Below are 21,115 nucleotides of genomic sequence, written 5' to 3'. Positions count from 1 at the left end.
ACATTACAACCTCTTTCTCACCATGTTTTTACCCAGCCTATGTCTGTTCATATTTCCATTGGTAAATTTTCCACCAGTGTAACCACCTTGGTTTCCGCCCATAAGGGTTAATGGTCAATGCAGCCACGCTTTCCACAAAAACAAAGCAATAAACCGCTTGAAGAATCTGCATGAAAACCGTCAGTAACTTCTTAACAATTGCTCAATGGATGTTTCGCTTAATCAACTACAGGTGATCCAGCACTGCCGCCAGAAATCCCAAGCTCCGCCTTCAACGGCTCCTCAGACGGCACCATCCACCAAGAGACAAGTAGCGGAATATCTAGCGCCGCAACGGACAAGTTCCCTCCTGACAACCCCAGCGACTGCGATTCGTTGGACGGTGGACCCATGATACATCATAGTCTCAAGTACAGACATCGTTTACATCCGCCGATGTATCCCGGTGACTCCAGCGACGCGATGGACATCGCTATTGCTGGAGGAGACGTTGAAGATGACAAAGGTAAATGTGGATAGTAATTGGTCCTTATAAAGCGACAATAACCTAGTAGCTAGATCAAGACACGATAACATTATGTTCCCTGTTTATCAGGCATATTTTAGACCATTCCTCTAACTTTCCAAAATATCCTGGGGAGCATATAACCCCACGCTGCTGAAATTATCTCATAAGGGTTAATACAACACCCTACCTCTCGAGTTCCCATGTATACACCTGGGTTAAGCAAAGCAACTACATGTATGTTTAAGTTGCTTGAGGACACATGTGCCATAAATGGATTCGAACCCACCCTCTGATGAGTGAACTATCTGAACTTGAGTCGGATGAAGTAGACCACTCAGGCCATGACACACCACAGTACCATGTATAACCACACCTTAATTGTATGGAAAGGTTTGCGGTAACACCATGTAATGACTATCTCTAATGAGTTGGGATGGTTCTGTAAAGAATTGTTGGTTTCAACTCCAGCTTTCTCCAGAAGACGATCAGAGCATACTGATCGAACTGTCAAAAGTTTAAACCAACGGTTCTTTTCAGAGCCACCCCAACTCATTAGAGATAGTCATTACATGGTGTTACCGCAAACCTTTCCGTATCGTATTTCCACCATGCAAAGTTTCAAATCCTACACACCTTAATTGGCAGACCCATCTTTACGGAACTATTTTAACCCAATTCTCTCCATACTTTGACACACCTGTAGGTGATAGCGTGCTGGACACACCGCAGCACATCCATTACGATAAAGACCTGGACACAGACCCAGAAAGCTGCCCCGATCACAACGAGTACCCGGGCCACGAGGCCTCGGAAAACACCTTCAACAGACATCCGTACCCAAGGCACCCAGAGGCCGGGGACCACGTCGATGGAATGTCACCAGATTTCGTCGACGGTACGTTATCGAGGCTGTTCCACCCTTCGGTGCCGCCGGGGTCTACGGATCAGGAGGGCCGGTGCACGGCTGATAAGTTTAATAGAAGCACCTCTCTTGGTCGCCATTCACAGGGATGTGTGCATTGTCCAAAAGGTAAATTCTTACTTAATTCTTCCTTAATGGTTTGTATTATTTTTAGTAGTAATGTTAAAATAGGGTTTATAGACATTTCTGTTTGTGTTTACAATTCCGTTATCTTTATTTGCATGTTAATTGGCTTCTTGGTTTACATCTTTAATCTGTAAAGCACCTTCAGGGTGATTTTTCCTAGTGATTTTGGTGCCATATAAATATTGTTAAAAAATACTATTTTCTGGCCAAACTTCAGTTTGATGCTATGGTTGCATGGGGGAAAAAATCAAGAAGATTTAAGTTGGAGAGAAGTCAAGATAAATTAACTATCATTCAGACTCGAGTCTTAAAATGAATTAACTAAAATTGTTTTGTTTTTTTCTCTCTGTTTCTGTTTTCATCAGATCAATCTGCATATAACAGACATCTCCACCCACACACAATACCGAGAAGTCATCGGACTGGTACCCCTCAGCAGACGGCACCCGTCAATCTCCATGAAAACCCCACCCCTACCACAGAGACCTCAAAGGTTCCCCACACCCACTGTCGCAATAACACGCCCGGCAAGAAATCCAATGGCGGGGTGTGTCACGACACAACGTCCGCACCAAGCACCCACCTCTCCCCAACCCACAAGACAAAATCATTGTCATGCCACAAAGCGCCCTCATTGAAGGCACGCCGGGCGCAAAGTAGAATATCACCGCCAAGCAATGTGTAGATATGGTTTTATTTAATCTTATTGTTTATTCTCAAAAGCTGTGTATTACTAAATGTTATGAAATCTGGCAGATTTATTCTACAACTCCTTTTTTTAGCTTTGTATTAAAAAATGGCAAGACTTTTTTTTTTTTCGATCCGATAATGTATCACATTTTATAGATGTTATTTGGGAAGTTGGTCATTTGTAAACGTGGTGATGTAACGTTGTTCGGGCATCGATTTCATGAAGCTAATAAGCACACTAAACTTAAGTGGAGTACCAGAGTTGCAATGCGCATGGCTTTCCAGCGGTGTCCTGCCACTATACATCTGGCGGATAAAGTGTCCAACATGTGCTGCTTAAGAGCATTATGATAACGGGCCCAGGGGGTGAATATGATGATTGGGTTCACGCTGGTGCTGTTCTCGTATCCATGGATGTTCCTGTACTGTTCCAAAGATAAAGCATTAGTTGTTTCTCATTCAGACACACTCACACAAATGAGCAAAACTCAACTGTTTGTAAGGCTTTCTTGTTACTGTTAGTAGACTATTTTCATATGTATTTAAAAAATGGCTGAATATTAAAACAATAATAAAACGTTTCAAAGTATGGTCAACAAAGCTGCGTTGATACAGTGTGGTTCTGTATCGGTCGCCTGTGGTATGTCTAATAGGTGCTTTAATGATGTGATGCATTATGGGATTGATCTCAATGTTTAAAAAAAAAAAATACAAAGGAAAGTCACCTTTGGCCCAATTTTATAAAGCTGTCAAGTTAGCAAAATATAAGCAGGGCACCGGTTGCATCAATGTAAACCTAATTGCTTTTTGGCAGGTAAAATATTTGTCTGCTTTATGGAATCAGAACAATGCTTATTTGTCGCTGTTTGGGCTAATGGCATGGCTATGTTCTCTTACTCCATTTTACATACAATGCAACTTTTTTGCTGAAATTGAAGACAACATAACTTCAGAGCTGTACACCCCTTGCGCCGACCTACAAAACTTTTATTGCTGAACAGTTTTCAAACTACATGTATACTGTTTTTAAGGCAGAAAAATGCGGATGAACCCCATTTTGAATCATTAGAGAAGAAAAAGAAAAGAAAAAAAGCAAAGAAGTTGTATTGAGAATGTGTTGTAAAACTTGTTGCAAATCTGCCAGTAGGCAAGTTTGCCATCTAAGCTCGCTGCCCATCTAAATGTTAAATATTAATTAAATATGTTTTGTATGTACAGAAAGTTTGTAAATAATATATTATTACTTTTAAAAGAAAAGGCATGCTTTTTCATCCCACCCTTTATATATATATACAAATATATATATAAAATGTTGATGTTCTTAATAATGTACTAAGAGTTTTGTCAATTAAGTGTTAATTAATTTTGTTTTGATTTTTTTTATTTATTTTGTTTTTTTGGTAGTACGAAAATTATGATTGAAAAGATTGTAGATAGCTTAATGAGTAATGTTTCCTACACGACAATACCTCCGTTGCTAGTTTTACTAACGTGTTACGTGTTTGAATGTAAGTTGGTCTGCTTGATAAATTTAATATGAAGGGTTTTTGTTGTCCCTGTGATGTCAACGTCGTGCCTCAAAAGTAAAGAAACACCAGTGACAATCTTGAATATGGTATGTACGCTGCTAACCCTCTAAATGTTTACGCCAATTTTTCTGGAAGTAATACTGGGCCCAATTTTATTGCTCTGCTTACCGTAATCAAAGAAGCGGCGCATACGGATGCAGGAAATTTTGAGTTTATGTCAAGCACATTTCACGGGGTTGCATGGAATTTTGTTTTGTGCACAGTGCGAACGTCAAATTACAGGCATTCTTCCCTTAGTACCGCTAGCACAGAAATTTGGCAACGCAAAGTAAGTGGAGAACAATGATAGCAAGCATAGAATTCGGCGGTAAGCAGGGCCATGAAATGATCGCAAGCACAGAATTCGGCGGTAAGCAGAGTCGTGAAATTGGGCCCAGGTTCAAATTGTAAGCTACTTATTTGTGGACTGTATGGGTATCAATTGAAGAAGCCGCTCGTTATTAGTGATTGTATCGAGTTAGTATTGCGCAAGCTCAGATCCTGAGGTGCTAACACGTTGTTTGAAAATTAAATCGATGAAGGTCAAAGTTCGGTGAAGAACGTATAACAAATATGCTGAGTTTAGTTTCTGTTCAAATGACTGCATTCAGATGGACTTGGTTCAAAGTATGGACGTTTGATAGATACGTTTTATATCAGTGTTTGGTTTGGCCTACATCGATGCAGTAAGATTGAGTTGGTTGGGATTCGAATCAAATAATATCATAAAACCAAAGAGATATGATTTGTTTGACAATAGAGGTAGCGGACCACTTCTCTGCTTCAAGAAACTTTTTAATGGGTCAAATTTAATATGTACCTAGGAACATTTTCTGTTGTTGATGTTTTTCTGTTGTTGTTGTGTTCACAAAAAAACATGATTCCTCATGTTGATTTTTGTGACACTTTTATCTTTTATCTTCCAGTCATTTCAATTTTTACATTCATGTGCTAAACAATAATTTACACAAACTTTGTGGAGCTTTACAAACAGAGTTGAATGTACATTTGTACTTGAATAGTCTGTGTGCCAAAAACCGTTTTGATACCAACTGCCAGAGCGTCAAACTTTTTATAGCTTTCTTTTTTGGTATTAAAGTAATATTCACAGAAGCCCAACTGTTTTACATGGATGGGATTTGTTGCTGCTGCTGCTGTATATAGATAATGCACTCATGGTCAAACTATTAATTTGTCAAAATTGTGAATCTTTTTATATCCACAAGGCAAGTTTGTGTCATGATAATATGTGGGCTAATTTCATAAAGCTGTTCATTTAGCACAAATATTTGCCTTAAGCACATACAAATCTAGTTGAAATGGGTTACCAGCCACAACACAGTGGAAAATACACTGCCCGTGGCTGGTTCCCTGTAAGATTCTGCTAAGCTGGGAAATTTAAGTAGTATTTGTAGCTGAACAACTTGATGAAATTTGGCCCAGGCAGCAGACTCTTTTATCACACTGTAGCCAGTGGAGTCAGGTTCCAAGTGTGCAGTAATGGCTGCAGCACTAGTATGCATAAAGGGACCTGACTTTTGAGGATTCCATTCTCGGATCTGGTGATGAGAACTTATGTGAAAGAAATCAAGATGGCTGTACTGTTGTGTGCATTGGTTTACAAAGGTTTTGGGCTATTTCCAAAACCAAGCCTAGGCTCTGGCTCTAAGTGCCGTTTGATGCTTGCAACACCGTACAAAATGTACACTGTGAAATTGGGCTTTGGGTACCACTGCACACTTCCGGACTTGGTAGATCTTTAAATGGCAAGAAATTTACAGACAAAATATTTGTAAAATTTGAGGTCAAAATTGTTCAAAAAATAAACTTCAAAACTCAAAATATTGTAAAAGTTGAAGTGAAATTTGTTCAAGAAAAAAACTTTTTAAAGGAATACTCTAAAGATGAGAAATAATAATTCCAAATCCGGAAACAACATTAATCTCTTTTGAGTTCTGTGGCCAGTTTAAGAGAGCAGTAAAGAGCCTGGACTGATAACATGCGGGAACACCATGGTATTGTACATTGTCACTGACTGGTAGCCACTTATTTCTTCTCATAAAGTTTCTTGTATTACGCTTTGCTTGTGTAAAGGGCCCTAAGTTAATTGAGCTGCTTGAGGGCCCTAAGTTAATTCAGCTGCTAAAGCTGCCTAATTTTCTGTTCAGCATAACTAAGCAGGAACAGCAGATAATACACGCAGAAAAGGTACTTTTGATGGTAACTTTTTTTGTGGTGAGCAAAAATGTTCCGTGCTTGGCTTCTATTTGTGCTTAAGCAGCTCTTTTTAAAATGGGCCCCGGTTTCGAAGCAGTGCTGAAGTAACTAACACTTTGCTGTGTTATAGACGAATGCTTGTATGGCTCCTCAGTGGCTGATGTTGTGATCTCTCTGTACTATTGATGTCATGTACAGCTAGTGGTGCATCTTATTGATGTTGTTTCAATCATTTTTTTAAGTAATTACGTATCCGTCAATCCACCACCATTAATTTCCCACCATTTGATTTAAGAAGAAGGATTGCATATGTGGTTATTTGTTTGACCGAGATTTCAAGAATACGGGCTTGGAAGGTATCACAAGCAGTGGGCAAGATCAGAGCCTGATTTCATGGTTCTGTTTACAATAGACAAACGTATTTCACAGGTTAGCATGGAGTTATTTGTTTGACCAAGATTTCAAGAATACGGACTTGGAAGGTATCACAAGCAGTGGGCAAGATCAGAGCCTGATTTCATGGTTCTGTTTACAATAGACAAACGTATTTCACAGGTTAGCATGGAGTTATTTGTTTGACCAAGATTTCAAGAATACGGACTTGGAAGGTATCACAAGCAGTGGGCAAGATCAGAGCCTGATTTCATGGTTCTGTTTACAATAGACAAACGTATTTCACAGGTTAGCATGGAGTTATTTGTTTGACCAAGATTTCAAGAATACGGACTTGGAAGGTATCACAAGCAGTGGGCAAGATCAGAGCCTGATTTCATGGTTCTGTTTACAATAGACAAACGTATTTCACAGGTTAGCATGGAGTTATTTGTTTGACCAAGATTTCAAGAATACGGACTTGGAAGGTATCACAAGCAGTGGGCAAGATCAGAGCCTGATTTCATGGTTCTGTTTACAATAGACAAACGTATTTCACAGGTTAGCATGGAGTTATTTGTTTGACCAAGATTTCAAGAATACGGACTTGGAAGGTATCACAAGCAGTGGGCAAGATCAGAGCCTGATTTCATGGTTCTGTTTACAATAGACAAACGTATTTCACAGGTTAGCATGGAGTTATTTGTTTGACCAAGATTTCAAGAATACGGACTTGGAAGGTATCACAAGCAGTGGGCAAGATCAGAGCCTGATTTCATGGTTCTGTTTACAATAGACAAACGTATTTCACAGGTTAGCATGGAGTTATTTGTTTGACCAAGATTTCAAGAATACGGACTTGGAAGGTATCACAAGCAGTGGGCAAGATCAGAGCCTGATTTCATGGTTCTGTTTACAATAGACAAACGTATTTCACAGGTTAGCATGGAGTTTTTTCTTTTACATTCTTAACTTACACAGCTAAGCACAGAGATTTAGCGCTTGCTCCAAAGCGATAACTGGTGATCACAAGCCATTAAATCTGTCCCCTATTTAGAAGCAATAGCTTTGTGGCACTGAAATTGGCTCATAGATATTGCCTCGCCATGGCAGTGCTGCTTGTAACATAAAATACGCCACAAGTTAAACCGTTTTTTTAAACATCAATCAATGCAACAACCAGAGAAGGTATTAACAATTAAAAACAAAGTGTCAAGTAGCTCTTTCGATGAAGTAGGTGAATTTTGTTCACACTCCTCTCTGTCGGCAATTTATTATTATTTTTCAAGAAGATAACAAATCTTGCGAATGGTTCAGCATATCGATAGTCGGTATAAGACATTATTTTTGATATTTCTTCTCCCTCCTTCCACCCAACCCTTTTTCCATAGACCTTATGCGCGCATTAGGCGTGGGATGAGGTGCATGCTGGTCTAGCTAGCGATCAAGTTTGATAGACCAGCATGCATGGCACCTGGTAGTTTGCGAAAAGGTCTTTGGATCCTTGAATAATGGGAGTTTTGGCTTTATCCAGAAGGCAGCGACAGTAATTGACTTAATTGCCATTGGTGAAGATCTGGGCGCATCCTCACATTTTTTATGGTCCACCAGGGACCAGTCATCAGTCCAAGTCAGTTCTGTGCTTGGTGATGATTTTGTCAAGAAACCTGTCAAGTGTTTCCTGTTTGTGACTCCTCTAATTTTATTGGAGGGAGTGAGATTGGGGGTGGAAAATCTCGATTGAACTGGGCAAGAATTAGTTGCGAGTGTCAAATTAAGTTGTTGGTTCCTGGCGACCTTCACTGGTTTCATGGTCACATTGCACAGACTGAGAGAGAAACTCTGGTGTTCAGTTTGTCTTTGTTTGGCTAGTTTTTCTTCCATTTGGGTTTGTCAAATAGGCTCCAGGTTACACTTGCGCAAACAGATCACAACAGTTTGTGATCCTTAATATGTTGATGCTCTTGTTGTCGTCACCCTTTTTTAAATAACCAATCAACACTTCTGAAATGTTCACCTGTGGTTTCTTACGGTTGCAACGTTGGTATGTTTGGTAGCGCACAGCTTGTTCAACTCAAAATTGTTGGCAAACCTTGACACACAAGTGGAACATGCCCCCAAGTTTACAGAAGCTTATCTTTATCATGCAACTAAGTCTTGTTGAATGTCTATGTGAGCATATTCCACAAATGATTCAAGTGCTGTTCAGTTACTTAGATACTTGTTTGGGATTTAGAACCCTCATTTTTGTGATCAAAGCCAAGCAGTCTAACCAAAGTATCGGTATTGAACTTCCCATGGATTATTTCCACAGTGCAGCCATCTTTGTTTTATCTCATTCTAATCCATGCAATATCCATCTCGAGGCTGGATGGGAAAGTAGTCTGATCCCTCGTTTGTAAAAGGAGATACAGTTTCCATAAACAGGATCGCAGACAGGGAACATGGCAGTGGCATAATGAAACTGGACATTTTTTCTTCAGTATTTTTGGTGTATTTTTACAGCTTTTAATGTGCAAAGACAAACATAACTTCACTCCAAACAAGGAGGTAGAAATGTTCCAACCAACCATAATGTTAAGTCAACACAAACAATGTCATTTATTTCTTGTGTGCTCTCTAAAAAGACAAAAATGCTTGTGTGACTGGATGATAAAGATTGTTTTTAACAACGGTACAACAGGGTGTAAACTTTAAAAACTGAGGTCCGATTTTGCCTCGGGAAAAAGAAAAAAAAAGTATGAAACAATTTAAATGTTAAATTACAGGTACAAACTTTTATTGATAACTATTATTTCCCTACTTTTCTGAAATAACAGACTTTTCTTTTCTACATTTCTATATTAAAATAAAAAAAAGAACACTGGATAGTTAATACATCTTTGGTTATTTCTTTAAAAAAAAGATACTAGCCCTCAAGAGATCCAAGAAAATCCTCGAGAATTTGTAAAACACTGGTAGCAGTACCTTTACCTTCAGTGTCAGTTAAAAAATGAAATAGTTATGGTAAAGTCTGCTCCCATCCCCACCCTCAAATGACTACCCTTCCTCCTTACCCTATCTCCAAGGCCAACTTCAGCCCTCGTTAGAAATATTTACCAACAAAAAACCAAAGATAACTAATCGTAACTTAATTATCCGAATACTAAAAGGCATTGGTAAGAAATTAAATAAAAAGAAAACTCTAATTTTGACGATAGCTATATTTATGTACAATTATGAACAATGGAGGTACGCCCACTTTATAGGTACATGATTGGAAAACCACCCTGATTTGTGTTTATTTGATTTTTAAAGACGTGTATCCGTTTAAAATACATGTTCCACCGCGGTGTACTGCAATCTTCTAAAGACTGCATTTTGTTTGTTGTAGGAGTGGAGTTTTCCCGTTACAAACATTGTACAGTAATGTAAAAATATTTGAGAAGAAGGCTTAGTAAAATGCTAAAACAAAGTGAACCCCGTGTCTTGAGTGTTTTATTCTCGTTTTTGCATGATCTACTCTCCCTTGACTACAACACAATGGTCGCGCTCATACCATAGATGTATGCTGGTAGTATCGTGGCTGAGCGGACTCCCGCACCGTAACTCTTGTCCACAAATAGTTGGTGTCGGCTGTGGGTTCCCTTGCCAGTCGTGGCATTTTTGACCTTGAGCAAGCCACTTGACCATAATTGCTTCCTCCCTTAGACATAAAGCTGTACAGGTCCCCTGTGATGTGTAATTCTCGTGAAATAACACAGTGCCCTCTATTGATCTCAAGATAGGGGCGTCAAGGAGGCCCGACAGGATTGCTACCCTTTTAAAGGCACTGGACACCTTTGGTCATTGTCAAAGACCGGTATTCTCACTAGTGTATCCCAACATGCATAAACTAATAAATCTGTGAAAGTTTTGACTCGATTGGTCATTGAATTTGCAATTAAAGGAAAAACACCCTTGTTGCACAAATTTGTGTGCTTTCACATGCCTAAAAAAGGCTTCCGGCCTCAAGTCTTTCATTATATGAGTGATAATTACCTCTTTCTCAAAAACTCCATGACTTCAGAGGGAGCCGTTTATCACAATGTTCTATACTATTAACAGCTCTCCATTGCTCATTACCAACCGCCTTCAGATTCTATGCCAACAATTATTTTGACTGTTTTGAATAATTACCAAATACCAATAGTGCCCAGTGCCTTTAATCCAGCCAAATTATAGTTACGATTAAACTCTGTGAGGTTCTTGAAATCAAACAAAGTCTTGGCGTCCAGCTGGTCGATTTGTCGGTCCCAGTTGGGCCATTATTAACAGGAAGACTCTAATGTTAATTATGACAATCTCCATCAGTGGTCTTTGGCAGCGGTTTTAGGGGGTGTCTGGCATTTGTTATCCTCGCACTCACTACGCCACCCCGTCGTCCATCGAAGGCGGTTCCGAGCAAACGCCATGTATGACTTGTCAAAGAGTGTGGAGAGAATGGGCCACTTCATGTAGGCAACCATCCACCTCGCTCCAAGGGCTGAATACAACTCATGTACAGCATCTACCTTGGTGTAAACCTAAAAATAAGATAACATTTAAAATAAACTGGTAATAATCTGGAGGCTGACTGGTTAAAATAAGTTTGGGTTAAACTAAGACTTTTAAGTCTTAAAAGGCCTGATGACACAGGCCTCGATAACGAGAATGTAAACGAGAACATTAACAATACAGGGCCACGATGGTTGGAACAAGTGTGCGCATATTCTGCGCGAAGCAATTCAACCAATAGAATGCGTTCTCTTTGATTCGTGATCGTTATCGCTGCAATGTAAACTTATACAACTGTTTCACCCAGGGGTTTTCCAAAGCGAGTGCTAAAGATATCTTTAATGAAAGAACAGAGGGAAAACAACACAGATGGGTCACCATAGAGGTTTCCAAAGTATATCAATGGTTCTCAATTGGGATTCCCAACTGGGAGAAAAGGTTGCAATCAGAGAGCACTGATATCTTAACGAGAGAGTGTGGTTTACAACAGCTCAGTCAGCCCAATTCAAACTGGCATTCTTAATTTTCACCCAAGGGTTTCCCAATTGAGTACAATGACTTCTCTATGGGGAGACGAGTGATTGTGGTCAGGGTGAAATTGCATCCTAACCTGGGCTAGTTTTAAAGACATCCAAACTGTTTTGAAGTTTTAAAGACCTCAAAGGACATCAAAACTGTTGATTTTCCTTACAATAGCTCACAGTTTTATGCCCTAGTGGGGTGGGTATCACATCCAAAGAGACTTGAGTGTGTCCCAATTTACAACCCTGGGTTCGTCTCTACACCTAAAAGTTGTGAAGTGATTGGCCAGTGATTTATTCATTTTTGTTTTGGCATCAATGCAATGCAAAATTTGTAACCTGTTTTTCAGATGGCTGATTGATCTCGAACTTCTACAGGTTTGTCAGTTTATGATATATATGGTGGATTACATAAAGTGCTTACACTGCCAGCAACCTTTTTGCTAGCAAAACTAATTCTGTAACGTTCCTTCAACTGACATACGGCCAGCAGATAACTGTTAAGGGACAACATTACAAATTGAGCTATCAAAGGTAGGCCTACAAACTTACCTGTTTATCAGGCCCAATGACATGCATAACATCCATAGCCGTCTCGTATGAGATATCGTTATTGTCCTCCGGTTTGTAGTCTGGAGACGCAATGTTTACAAGGTCTAGGGTTTGCCTCTTGTCGTTCAGGTACTTCACCACTTTCATTTCTTGCATACAGAGTGGACAGTCGCCATCATACAAAACCTGAATTTCAGTAAAAATACAAAAAATACAGTAGTGAATAGGATTGACATTTCATAATATTTAAAAAATGAACACAGATTTGAACATCTTTATGCTATAGTACAATGGTATAAGGATGGTCATGGTGTACTTCTAGAAACTATGTAGTTGCGATAACGTAACCCTCCTGCCAACGCCGTTACAATAACACAACTAGGAACTATTAAGGCTCCCCAGTGAGCTCACGGGGGAGCCTTTAGGCCTATAGTTATAGTTTCTAGAAGTAGTCAAGGTGGAAACTTCCTCAAGTTGGTTTATGCAAAAAATATAACCCTTTATTCTCCCATTTGCAATTGTCGGGAGGATGGAGGGTTACTAGAACTAATAGCGTGACTGTCTCCATCGTGGAGACAAAATCGGAACGAACCTACTAATCATACATCTGTAAGAGTGGTAGAGCTAGAGGTTTGATTTAGTAAAACTATTTGAGCTACTTGGGCTGCTAGAGTTTTTCGAAAAATTGGTCTGAAAACAATTAGACAGATCCCCTCAATGGTTCAATCATTAGATCTTGTGCAGTAAGGAAACGGGAAATCCAGAGTTTATTCAATATTGTAATTGAATTTCCCATCTCTTAGTTTGCCCCCCCCCCCTAAGTTGTTAAAGGGGGGTAAACTTGAGCCGGCTTTAATAAGTGTGGCTGTGGCCGTGATGGGTCTGTGACCATTAATTGGCCCCATTAATTAGAATGAGAAGTAGTCATGATTAAGTGTCAATCATGTTACCTTATTTTGTTTTTCAATTTAATATTGTTAATTACTAATTTTGTCAAAAATTACAACAATTGTGACAAATATTTTTGTGACATTCATTTCATACCTTATATTTCTTGTCAATTTTATTTTCTGTTGAAACTGCACTGTAGAAGCACCCAGCCAAAGACGTTCTGTTCGTAGGTAGAACTGTATTATTTACTTTGGATACAAATCTACTCGTAGAACCGATTATCGCTTTCGCAGCCATTGTTTTTTACTGGTAATTGATGTAAGTTTTTCGTTAAAAATACACACGTTGTGTAACAACAATGTTGCTGCTGTCCGTGTGTGTTGTTGATGTTGTGTAACAGTTAGACTGGTTTCCAGTCTGGTGGTGGCTTTTTAGTCTGTTGGAGGTATTTTTGGGATTGCCTGAAATAGCGCCCTCTTGTGGAATAAAATCGACAAAAGCCCGATAAATAATTTAATTGACAACAAGATAAAAGGATTGGCAACCAGGGACACAGTGAACAAAAAATAGAGATAAAGATGGAGAGATGACATCATCAGGGCATATTAATGCATGGAGCATTGCTCCATGATATATGGCATGAGGGGAGAGGCCGGGCTATATCATTTTACACTGGATGGATGAACAAAGCCTAAGGCTAAAATGAATGATTAATTCCCCTTACGGTAACTGTCAAAAAAGCTGTGAGAGTTTAACAAAATTAATTTGAAAATGTTTGTAATATATAAGGGGACCGTTACGTTTACTCCCACTTTTATTAGGAGTCCCTACCATAAAAAAAGCTCACAAACTTCAGACCATTAAACTAAAATACCGCCCTCTCTCGTTTTACGAGATTATTGAGGGCGTACTTTAAAAAAAAGTTTACACGATACACACACGTACTACAAGATGAGCGCATTATTAGGGGTTTGCTCAGTCTGCGGATTTTGCTGCTTGCTTTATATTCTACAAACTGAAAAGCGCAATACAGATTGGGCAATTCTAAAAATGCGCTCGTCACAAAAGAATGCACCACTTTACACCGTAAAGTTGTGGTCAATTTCATTTCCTGGTTGGCGAATCATTTATCACCAAATAGTTTCACATGATATGAGTCAACTTATTACACCCAGCAGTACTTCGGTTACTTTGTGACATGATTGTTGTCCAAAATGTCACAGCGAGAACATTTGAAAGCCTTTCTACAACATGAAGAACATCTACGTATGCTGGCCGAGAGTGGGGAGGACGGATTTATGAAGGAGTTTATGGTGAGTGCTGGGAGAGGGGTTTAGACTTGTTGGTTACTTGTGTTGTGTTTCTTAGTAGTCAAATGTAGAATACACATTACTAGTGTATGGGGGGGGGGGGGGGGGTGTCGAACTGAGGGGGAAAATGTCCGTGTCCTACCACCACTTTTTCATTGTTACAAAAGGAATATCTCATTTGAGTGAGTTAGAAATATAAATTGAATGCATGTTGATGCATGAAAAAGTGTGTTGTCCGGATCAGCAGGATACATATTTCAGTCTGACAGTGACACTTGACAGGTTTTTTTCTCAACTGAGTTAGCCTAAATATTTAGAAATTATATAAAGTACATTTGAAACTTTAAAGGGGAATCACACAGGTAGGACAAAGTATTGGTTTTGTCGATTGTATATTAAAAAATTATAATTTTAACGAATGTCATTTAATATTTGCTGTTTCACTTTAATATAAATAATAGCTTTTGACATGTTTGTTACTTTACTTGATCCGATGGATGAAGCGATTGAAAGTGTGATGGCCTGATGACTGGGAACCGAAACCTAAGCTCTGACAACACTTGAACTGAAGTCGAGTCCAGTGCACTGAACTGCTCTGCCACGAAACTTACACATAATTCACACACATTTTTCAAAAAGTCTTCAACAACAGAAAAGTAAATAAAGAAAAGCTAAACAAACTCAGAAGTGCACTTTTTTTATATTATAGACACACAAACACACCGAGTTCTGTGTTTCAGTCACTACATGTACATGTATAGTGTGGACTGTGGGCATTCCTTTATTCTGTACACTTTTAAAGGAAAATCTATCCTATTCTTCATCACTTTAAAAAACAATGTGTGGATGTGTGTAAGTCAGTTCACATTGTTTAAAGTTCCTTTATTATGTGGATTGTGGCCCTTTTTTCCTCCAAGTCCACACTTTGTATACTTGCGTATATTATGCACTGTACATGATACATTAACTAATCAAAGCACAATATGTAGTACACTGTAGTTAGCCTAACGATTACTAACAATAGGCCTATAGTGTCAAATTTAACACCAGGACTAGCTTGCTGTACTGCACAATTACATTGCTGCAATGTGTCAGAGATTGCCGCACTGAGCTTCAATTTCTTTGTACAGCATCAAATATGATCACACGAAAAAACGGTTTTGCTCAACCTAACATTTATTTCTCTCTTCACAGTTAGACCTGTGGATGTGGCATTGTGTGCTATATTCACACAAAATTGTTCATTGTTATGTGTCCTCAACTTCTCTGTTACTCTAGGGTGTCAGCACGCTGACCACCTGCCAGCGCCCTCTATCAGTGTGTTAATCTACAACACCAAAAGATGAAACTCTATGAATTTTCAGGGTTTTCATTAGAAGGCATTTCATTAAGACAACTTTTATTCCACTTGTTGCGTACACAATACAAAAAAGTTAAATTTCCTGACTGATGGATGTATGAAAAGTAAATAGTCAATGCCTAGTTGCATGACTGCTCGCTATGGTTTAGTTGTCTGACATAATGTATGATAGTGACACTAAATCAAAGTTCTGTGTCTAAACATTAGTTACCTGTGTGCCGATGGTTTCAAACATTGGTGTTGTCACTAAATTTGGTTCCATTTATGCTGACTGATACCTTCAATAAATAAATTTCAGTGAAAAATATTACAGGATGAACGATAAACTAATGAAGAGAATTAGGGTCACGTTCTACTGTCTCAAACTTGTGGTCAAATTCAGAGGTTGTATCACGTATGTAAACACTGTTAAACGAAAACAGAATGTTCAGCGTTGTGTTCGTCCATCCAAAGGACAAACACACTAGATGTCTAGTTTTAATTATAAATACTTAGCACTGCCCATTGTATGAACTAAAGAGAACCTTCTTAAACATGACCTTCCCTCCACTTACAAACAGCCAAATAAAAACAAGTAAACAACTCTCAAGTAAACAAGGTAAAGTGTGGTTTGACAGTTCCAATGTTCGTTTTCTTAAGGATTTAGTTACAATTGTCCCAGGTATTTCCCCCATTGGCTGTCTAGATTAAATAATTGCCACCTGCCTATCAATAAAGGACTTGTTAGTACTGCAATAAAGCTTGAGCTGACACGACCAGCTCATATCCTTTGATACTTACTGACCTAGGCTGACAGGTTCGGACAATGGGTTGAGATCTCATGGTCGTTTGAAAACTTTTAAACACCATTTTTATTTGTTCAGTGCATTGGTTTGTGTTCATAGCATTCACAGTCGTCTTGTGAATGGTTCACTGCATTGTGCAGACAAACCACTGAAACATGTCGTGTTGTTTTTGAAATTGTTTTGAAATTGTTTTGTATTGTTGATGACTCATAGAAAAAGTGAATTTGATCATAAAAAGTAGACAACAAAAAGCACATAAAACGACTTCCGGTTAGTTTGAAAGTGGCTGGCTCCATTACCTCTGGGTACACTGTACTACACTGTATGGGTGTTTCTGTAGGCATCCCGTACATATTGTGATAGAATATTAGAAATAGGTTGATCAGCACTAATTTAGCGCATTGAAATATTTTGTACACGGGCAAATGTGGTCTTACATGTATTTCCTTTAAAGGCACTGGACTCTATTAGTAATTTACTCAACATAATTGTAAGCATAAACCCTTACTTGGTACAGGCAAAGGAGAGCTGTTAAGTACAAAACATTGTGAGAAATGGCTTCCTCTGAAGTAACGTAGAAAGAGGTAATTTCTCACTCAAGGGTGTTTTTCTGTCATTATTCTCTTGCAACTTCGATAACCAACTGAGCCCAAATTTTCACAGATTTGTTGCTTTATGGATCATTCATGTTGGGATACACCAAGTGAGAATACTGGTCTTTGACAATTACCAAGTGCGTCCAGTGCCTTTAAAGTATACGTTCTGTCAGTTTGAGAGCTCCAGTTCATACATAAAGCACTTCAACTCTTCAACTCTCACAATGACAATCATGTACATGTAGAATACATGTACCTTGAACAATATCACAAATTAACACTGACAGGAAATTGGTAAAATAAATGAGTAAAATAATAACCCAAGACACGTGTCATGAACTGAATTATCAATTCTTATGACATAAAAACTGTCATCTTTTTACAAAACCACATTACTTTGAAGTGAATTGTTTCTCAAATTGCCTGTATTCTATCGAAAGCTGCTGTAAGTTTCTGTAAGCTTCTAAGCAAAAGTTGTTGTTATCAAACACCTTCCCTTTAACATCTGGGCCCAATTTCATAGAGCTGCTTAGCACAAAAATTTGCTAAGCATGAATTTTTTGCCTTGATAAAAAAGAAGATTACCAACCAAATTTCGTGATTTTTCAGGAAAAGGAAACAACAATTGAATACCAGTAACAAGCAATATGCAACAAATGGAAATTTGGTTGGTAATCCTGTTTCTATCAAGAAAGAAATTTCATGCTAAGCAAATTTTTGTGCTTAGCAGCTCTATGAAATTGGGCCCAGGTTAGAGACCTTTAATTTTCCCCACTTTCATTTGAATTTTATCATTGGGAAAGTGAGTGCATAACTCTTGTTGACCTTGGAGGCCCTCTTTAACATGTTTAAGAATAGCGTTGTCTTGACGTTGTCTGAGTTGTCGATAACCAGTAGAGAGATTACATATTTCAGTCCTTCCTGGACATGACCCGAGGTAAGCCACACACAATGTCCTATCAGACAAGACACATTAGACTAAAGTGACCAGACTGATGCAGTCTGTCATGACAGCCTCTGATCTCACGGTCACTGCAAATTAACCACATCATATCATATTATTATGAAGCACAGGATGTCTACAAAGTGACAAACGAACATGCGGTTATTTGCAAGCAAAGACAACCTCACTTGTGGCGCACAGAGGTGCCAAGAAGTTGGTGTTCCAGTGTGTTGCTATGGGGGTGTTTAGGGGATGTGGTTTCTAGGGGAGGTTCACAACAAGGGGGTGTACATGGGTTTATGTGCGTTTTTCTGTTGAAGATGTTTTTAAAGAACTACGTGAATTGCATCCAGGTGAATTATTGCCCAACTTATTCAATTTTTTTAAGCACAGTGGACATGTCACGTGTAATTGATTCAGTTTCAGGCCTGATTTACAAAGGCCACTAGAGGCCACATCCTCTGTTGCCCTGGTCTTGGCCTGGGCGCCCTTTAAAAGTTTCCAAAACCCATTTTCCAAATTGAGAGTGCCCTCAGAGTAAATGAAATGAGGACTTGCTTCTCTAATTAACTGAAATATGTTTTTTATCTGAAGATTATCGTCGAAAAAGGAAGCAGGGGGAAAAATACAAAGTATCTTATAACAAGTGCAGCTACCCACACATGTATTTTTAACAAAATATTTTCTTCCTTTATATTTCCGCAGAGACTTTAAGACTTTGGGGAATCTGTAGCAATTTTGGTTGTGTTACCTTCATTAAGCTATTCCAAATGGTAAACAAATTTCCTATAGTGTACCTTTTAACAGATGGAAATCATGGCATATAAGACTTGACTGAACCCCCCTTTGTGTGGTGCTATTTCCTACATGTAGTCCAATTATATGCCAAGTAGAGCTAAAGAAGTTATGATTTGTGGCATTCACCTTCAACCTAAGTAGGCCTATCTTAATTGTTGGACTTCCTGTGTCTCAATTTATACACAATGTGTTTGAAGAAAACAAGTACCGTCACATGTTGTGTTGAGGGGTTTCCACTATACAATTTTGTATAAACTTTTGATGTGAAGAGAGGGGGGGGGGGACACTTGTAACTCAAAATACTATGTACAAAGAGGTAGAAGTGTCCAGGAGTTGCAAAATGAACATGGCCTTTCCCTCTTAAAGATGAATTGCCTTGCCTAGCTGGGAGAGTGAATAGCAGAGCCAGCGTCCCTCGGAAAATGGTGCATGATTGATTAACTGTACTTTTCCAGGTCTTGATTTTGTGTTACACAAAATCAAGATACATGTACGGAATATGAAACTGTTCAGTGACACTATTATGACAAGTGTGCTTGCCTGTCCGGAAATGCCCCGGAATGTGCAAGGTCACTCTTGGAAATAAGCTGAAATGGTACACAGGGTTTGCCTGCAATTTTGTTCACTGACTAGCCGGCAGTGGCAGGACCATTCAGCTTGTCTTTTCACTAGACCAGTCAACTTTTTTTCACTAGTCTTTGATGTTTTTAATGCTTGATGCTTTTCAACACTGAACTAACCAGCTGGACCACTTGAAGATAATTTTGACTGGTCCCAGGGCTTGAATTTGACACTAGGGTACATGTATTTGCCCGAGGCCAGTGATTTCATTGTCGGGCCAGTAAACTCAAGACAGGACAATTGAAGTGCTCTTGGGTTTTTTTCAATTCAGCATTTTTGTCTCAAAAGAATGATGTTTAAAGGAAAGTTACAGAATTGGTTAGAAACAAAAATCGTGTAGATCACAGATTTACATAAAACTTGCACGGTTTAATGATGATTTCAACATCCCTTGAAATATTTCTGTCTGAAATTTCATATTAGACAAGAAATAAATCATCTAATTTCATGTTTGAAGTTTTATCACTCAGTGAGCGTTTTATTCATTTTTGTTTTGGCATCAATGCAATTCAAAGTTTGTTATCGGTTTTTCACTGTTCTCTTGTGACCCAGAAGGCCAATCGATCTCAAACTTCTACAGGTTTGTCAGTTTATGGTGGATTACATAAAGTGCTTACACTGTCTGCAACTTTTTTGCTAGTAAAACCAATTCTGTAAGTAATGTTCCTTTAAATGTTGAGTTTGAGTCTCACAAATAACCGTCAGCGTTGCTGATAAAACAGAAGAGACAATCCTCTCTTAGTAGTGGTCAAATGAAACAGTTTAGATGATTAAACTGTGTTCTCAAATTGATTCTAGTCTCTTCTCATTTTGAATCTGGTCTTATAAATAAAATCCAGCGGTGGATTCCACGAGGATTTAAGACTAGTCTATCTTGAGTTACTCGTCCTAACTTAGGACTAGCCATACGTTTGTAATATCTCTGTCCTAAGTTAGGACTAGTCCTAAGTTAGGACTAGTCCCAACTCTTTGTGAAATTGACCCCAGGTCCAGTAAAGATTCTGAGCTACAATTTACAAGTCCTGCGGTCTTGTGGATTTTCCACCAAATCTAAGTCCGGTGTCTTCAGGTGTTTTCACCAGCATTTGGCAAGCGGACCAGTGTCAAGGGAGACACTGATGAGTGTAGTCCAATGTGATTATATTGCACATTAGACACGGCTAGGTGTTACCCTTTGACATCAGGATCTCCGGGTTCGGAGAAGCACTTCCTGATGAGTTCTGAATTCTGAATGGTGCTTCACAGAAAATGCATTCTTCATGTCCATGACTCGAATTGTACACTGGACCATGAGGCCAGTGCTTTTAGAGTAGGGCCATTAAAACTTCAGTAAACACATGACCACATTAGTCCGGCAGACTATATTTTTATTCAAATGAATAGCAATATCTTCCACTAATAATCCAGAAGTCACAGGTTTTGACTTTGTTTAAACCCCAAATAATGTTAAAATTTTACCCCAAGTCAGTTTCGCTTGTGGTTTATATTAACTGGGATGGGAAATATCGTTGTTGCCAATAGGCCGCCAAGAGCAATGATTATTTGGCATAGTTCAAATTGCCTTAGATAACATGATCATGTCAGCGTTGGCATGTTAATCTGGAGGTCACAGGTTTTAGGCCAACTCTGGTCAATTTTCTTGAATGTTTAATTATTTAAAAATAATTACCCCAAGTCAGTTTCTCAATTGTGGTTATAACTCGGATAGTAAATATCACTGTTACCAATGGGCCAGCGAGAGGTATGATTCACTGGCATGGTTGAAACTGCTTCTAGATGAAGTGCTGATGTCGCCTTATAATGAGAAACACCAGGGGATT

General features: G+C 38.8%; 3 protein-coding genes across 5 annotated transcripts in view; 2 read left to right on the top strand and 1 right to left on the bottom strand.

Moving 5' to 3' along the window:
* LOC117306911 (leucine-rich repeats and immunoglobulin-like domains protein 3) overlaps positions 1-9,862 on the top strand; it is an 81,644-nt gene extending 71,782 nt beyond the window's left edge. For both annotated transcript variants that reach the window (XM_033791479.1, XM_033791480.1), the window contains 3 exons: positions 233-505; positions 1,212-1,538; positions 1,922-9,862. In XM_033791479.1, coding sequence (XP_033647370.1) covers positions 233-505; positions 1,212-1,538; positions 1,922-2,241 — 920 coding nt within the window. In that variant the 3' untranslated portion in view covers positions 2,242-9,862. The remainder of the gene's footprint in view (positions 1-232; positions 506-1,211; positions 1,539-1,921) is intronic.
* Positions 9,863-10,524: 662 nt separating this feature from the next.
* On the bottom strand, positions 10,525-13,268 carry LOC117307180 (uncharacterized protein At5g50100, chloroplastic-like). The gene is made up of 3 exons (XM_033791850.1): positions 13,036-13,268; positions 11,992-12,177; positions 10,525-10,947 (listed from the first exon to the last, which is right to left on the bottom strand). Exons 1-3 carry the CDS (start codon positions 13,177-13,179, stop codon positions 10,732-10,734), a joined length of 546 nt encoding a protein of 181 aa, XP_033647741.1. The 5' UTR covers positions 13,180-13,268; the 3' UTR covers positions 10,525-10,731.
* A 734-nt stretch (positions 13,269-14,002) lies between these two features.
* Positions 14,003-21,115, top strand: part of LOC117307256 — a 42,296-nt gene continuing 35,183 nt past the window's right edge. For both annotated transcript variants that reach the window (XM_033791949.1, XM_033791948.1), the window contains exon 1: positions 14,003-14,195. In XM_033791949.1, the coding sequence (XP_033647840.1) occupies positions 14,097-14,195 (99 nt within the window). In that variant the 5' untranslated portion in view covers positions 14,003-14,096. The remainder of the gene's footprint in view (positions 14,196-21,115) is intronic.

Source organism: Asterias rubens, chromosome 2 (genome assembly GCF_902459465.1).
Source record: "Asterias rubens chromosome 2, eAstRub1.3, whole genome shotgun sequence".
Taxonomy (NCBI): Eukaryota; Metazoa; Echinodermata; class Asteroidea; order Forcipulatida; family Asteriidae; genus Asterias; species Asterias rubens.
The sequence above is the reverse complement of the archived record's forward strand: the minus strand, read 5'-3'. Positions and strand labels throughout refer to the sequence as shown.

Coding starts and splice junctions, on each gene's coding strand:
- LOC117307180 (XM_033791850.1), bottom strand. CDS start 13,179: ATGGCTGCGAAAGCGATAATCGGTTCTACGAGTAGATTTGTATCCAAA. Junction 12,178..13,035: donor AAATTGACAAGAAATATAAG/GTATGAAATGAA, acceptor ACTGAAATTCAG/GTTTTGTATGATGGCGACTG. Junction 10,948..11,991: donor TCATTGGGCCTGATAAACAG/GTAAGTTTGTAG, acceptor TCTTATTTTTAG/GTTTACACCAAGGTAGATGC.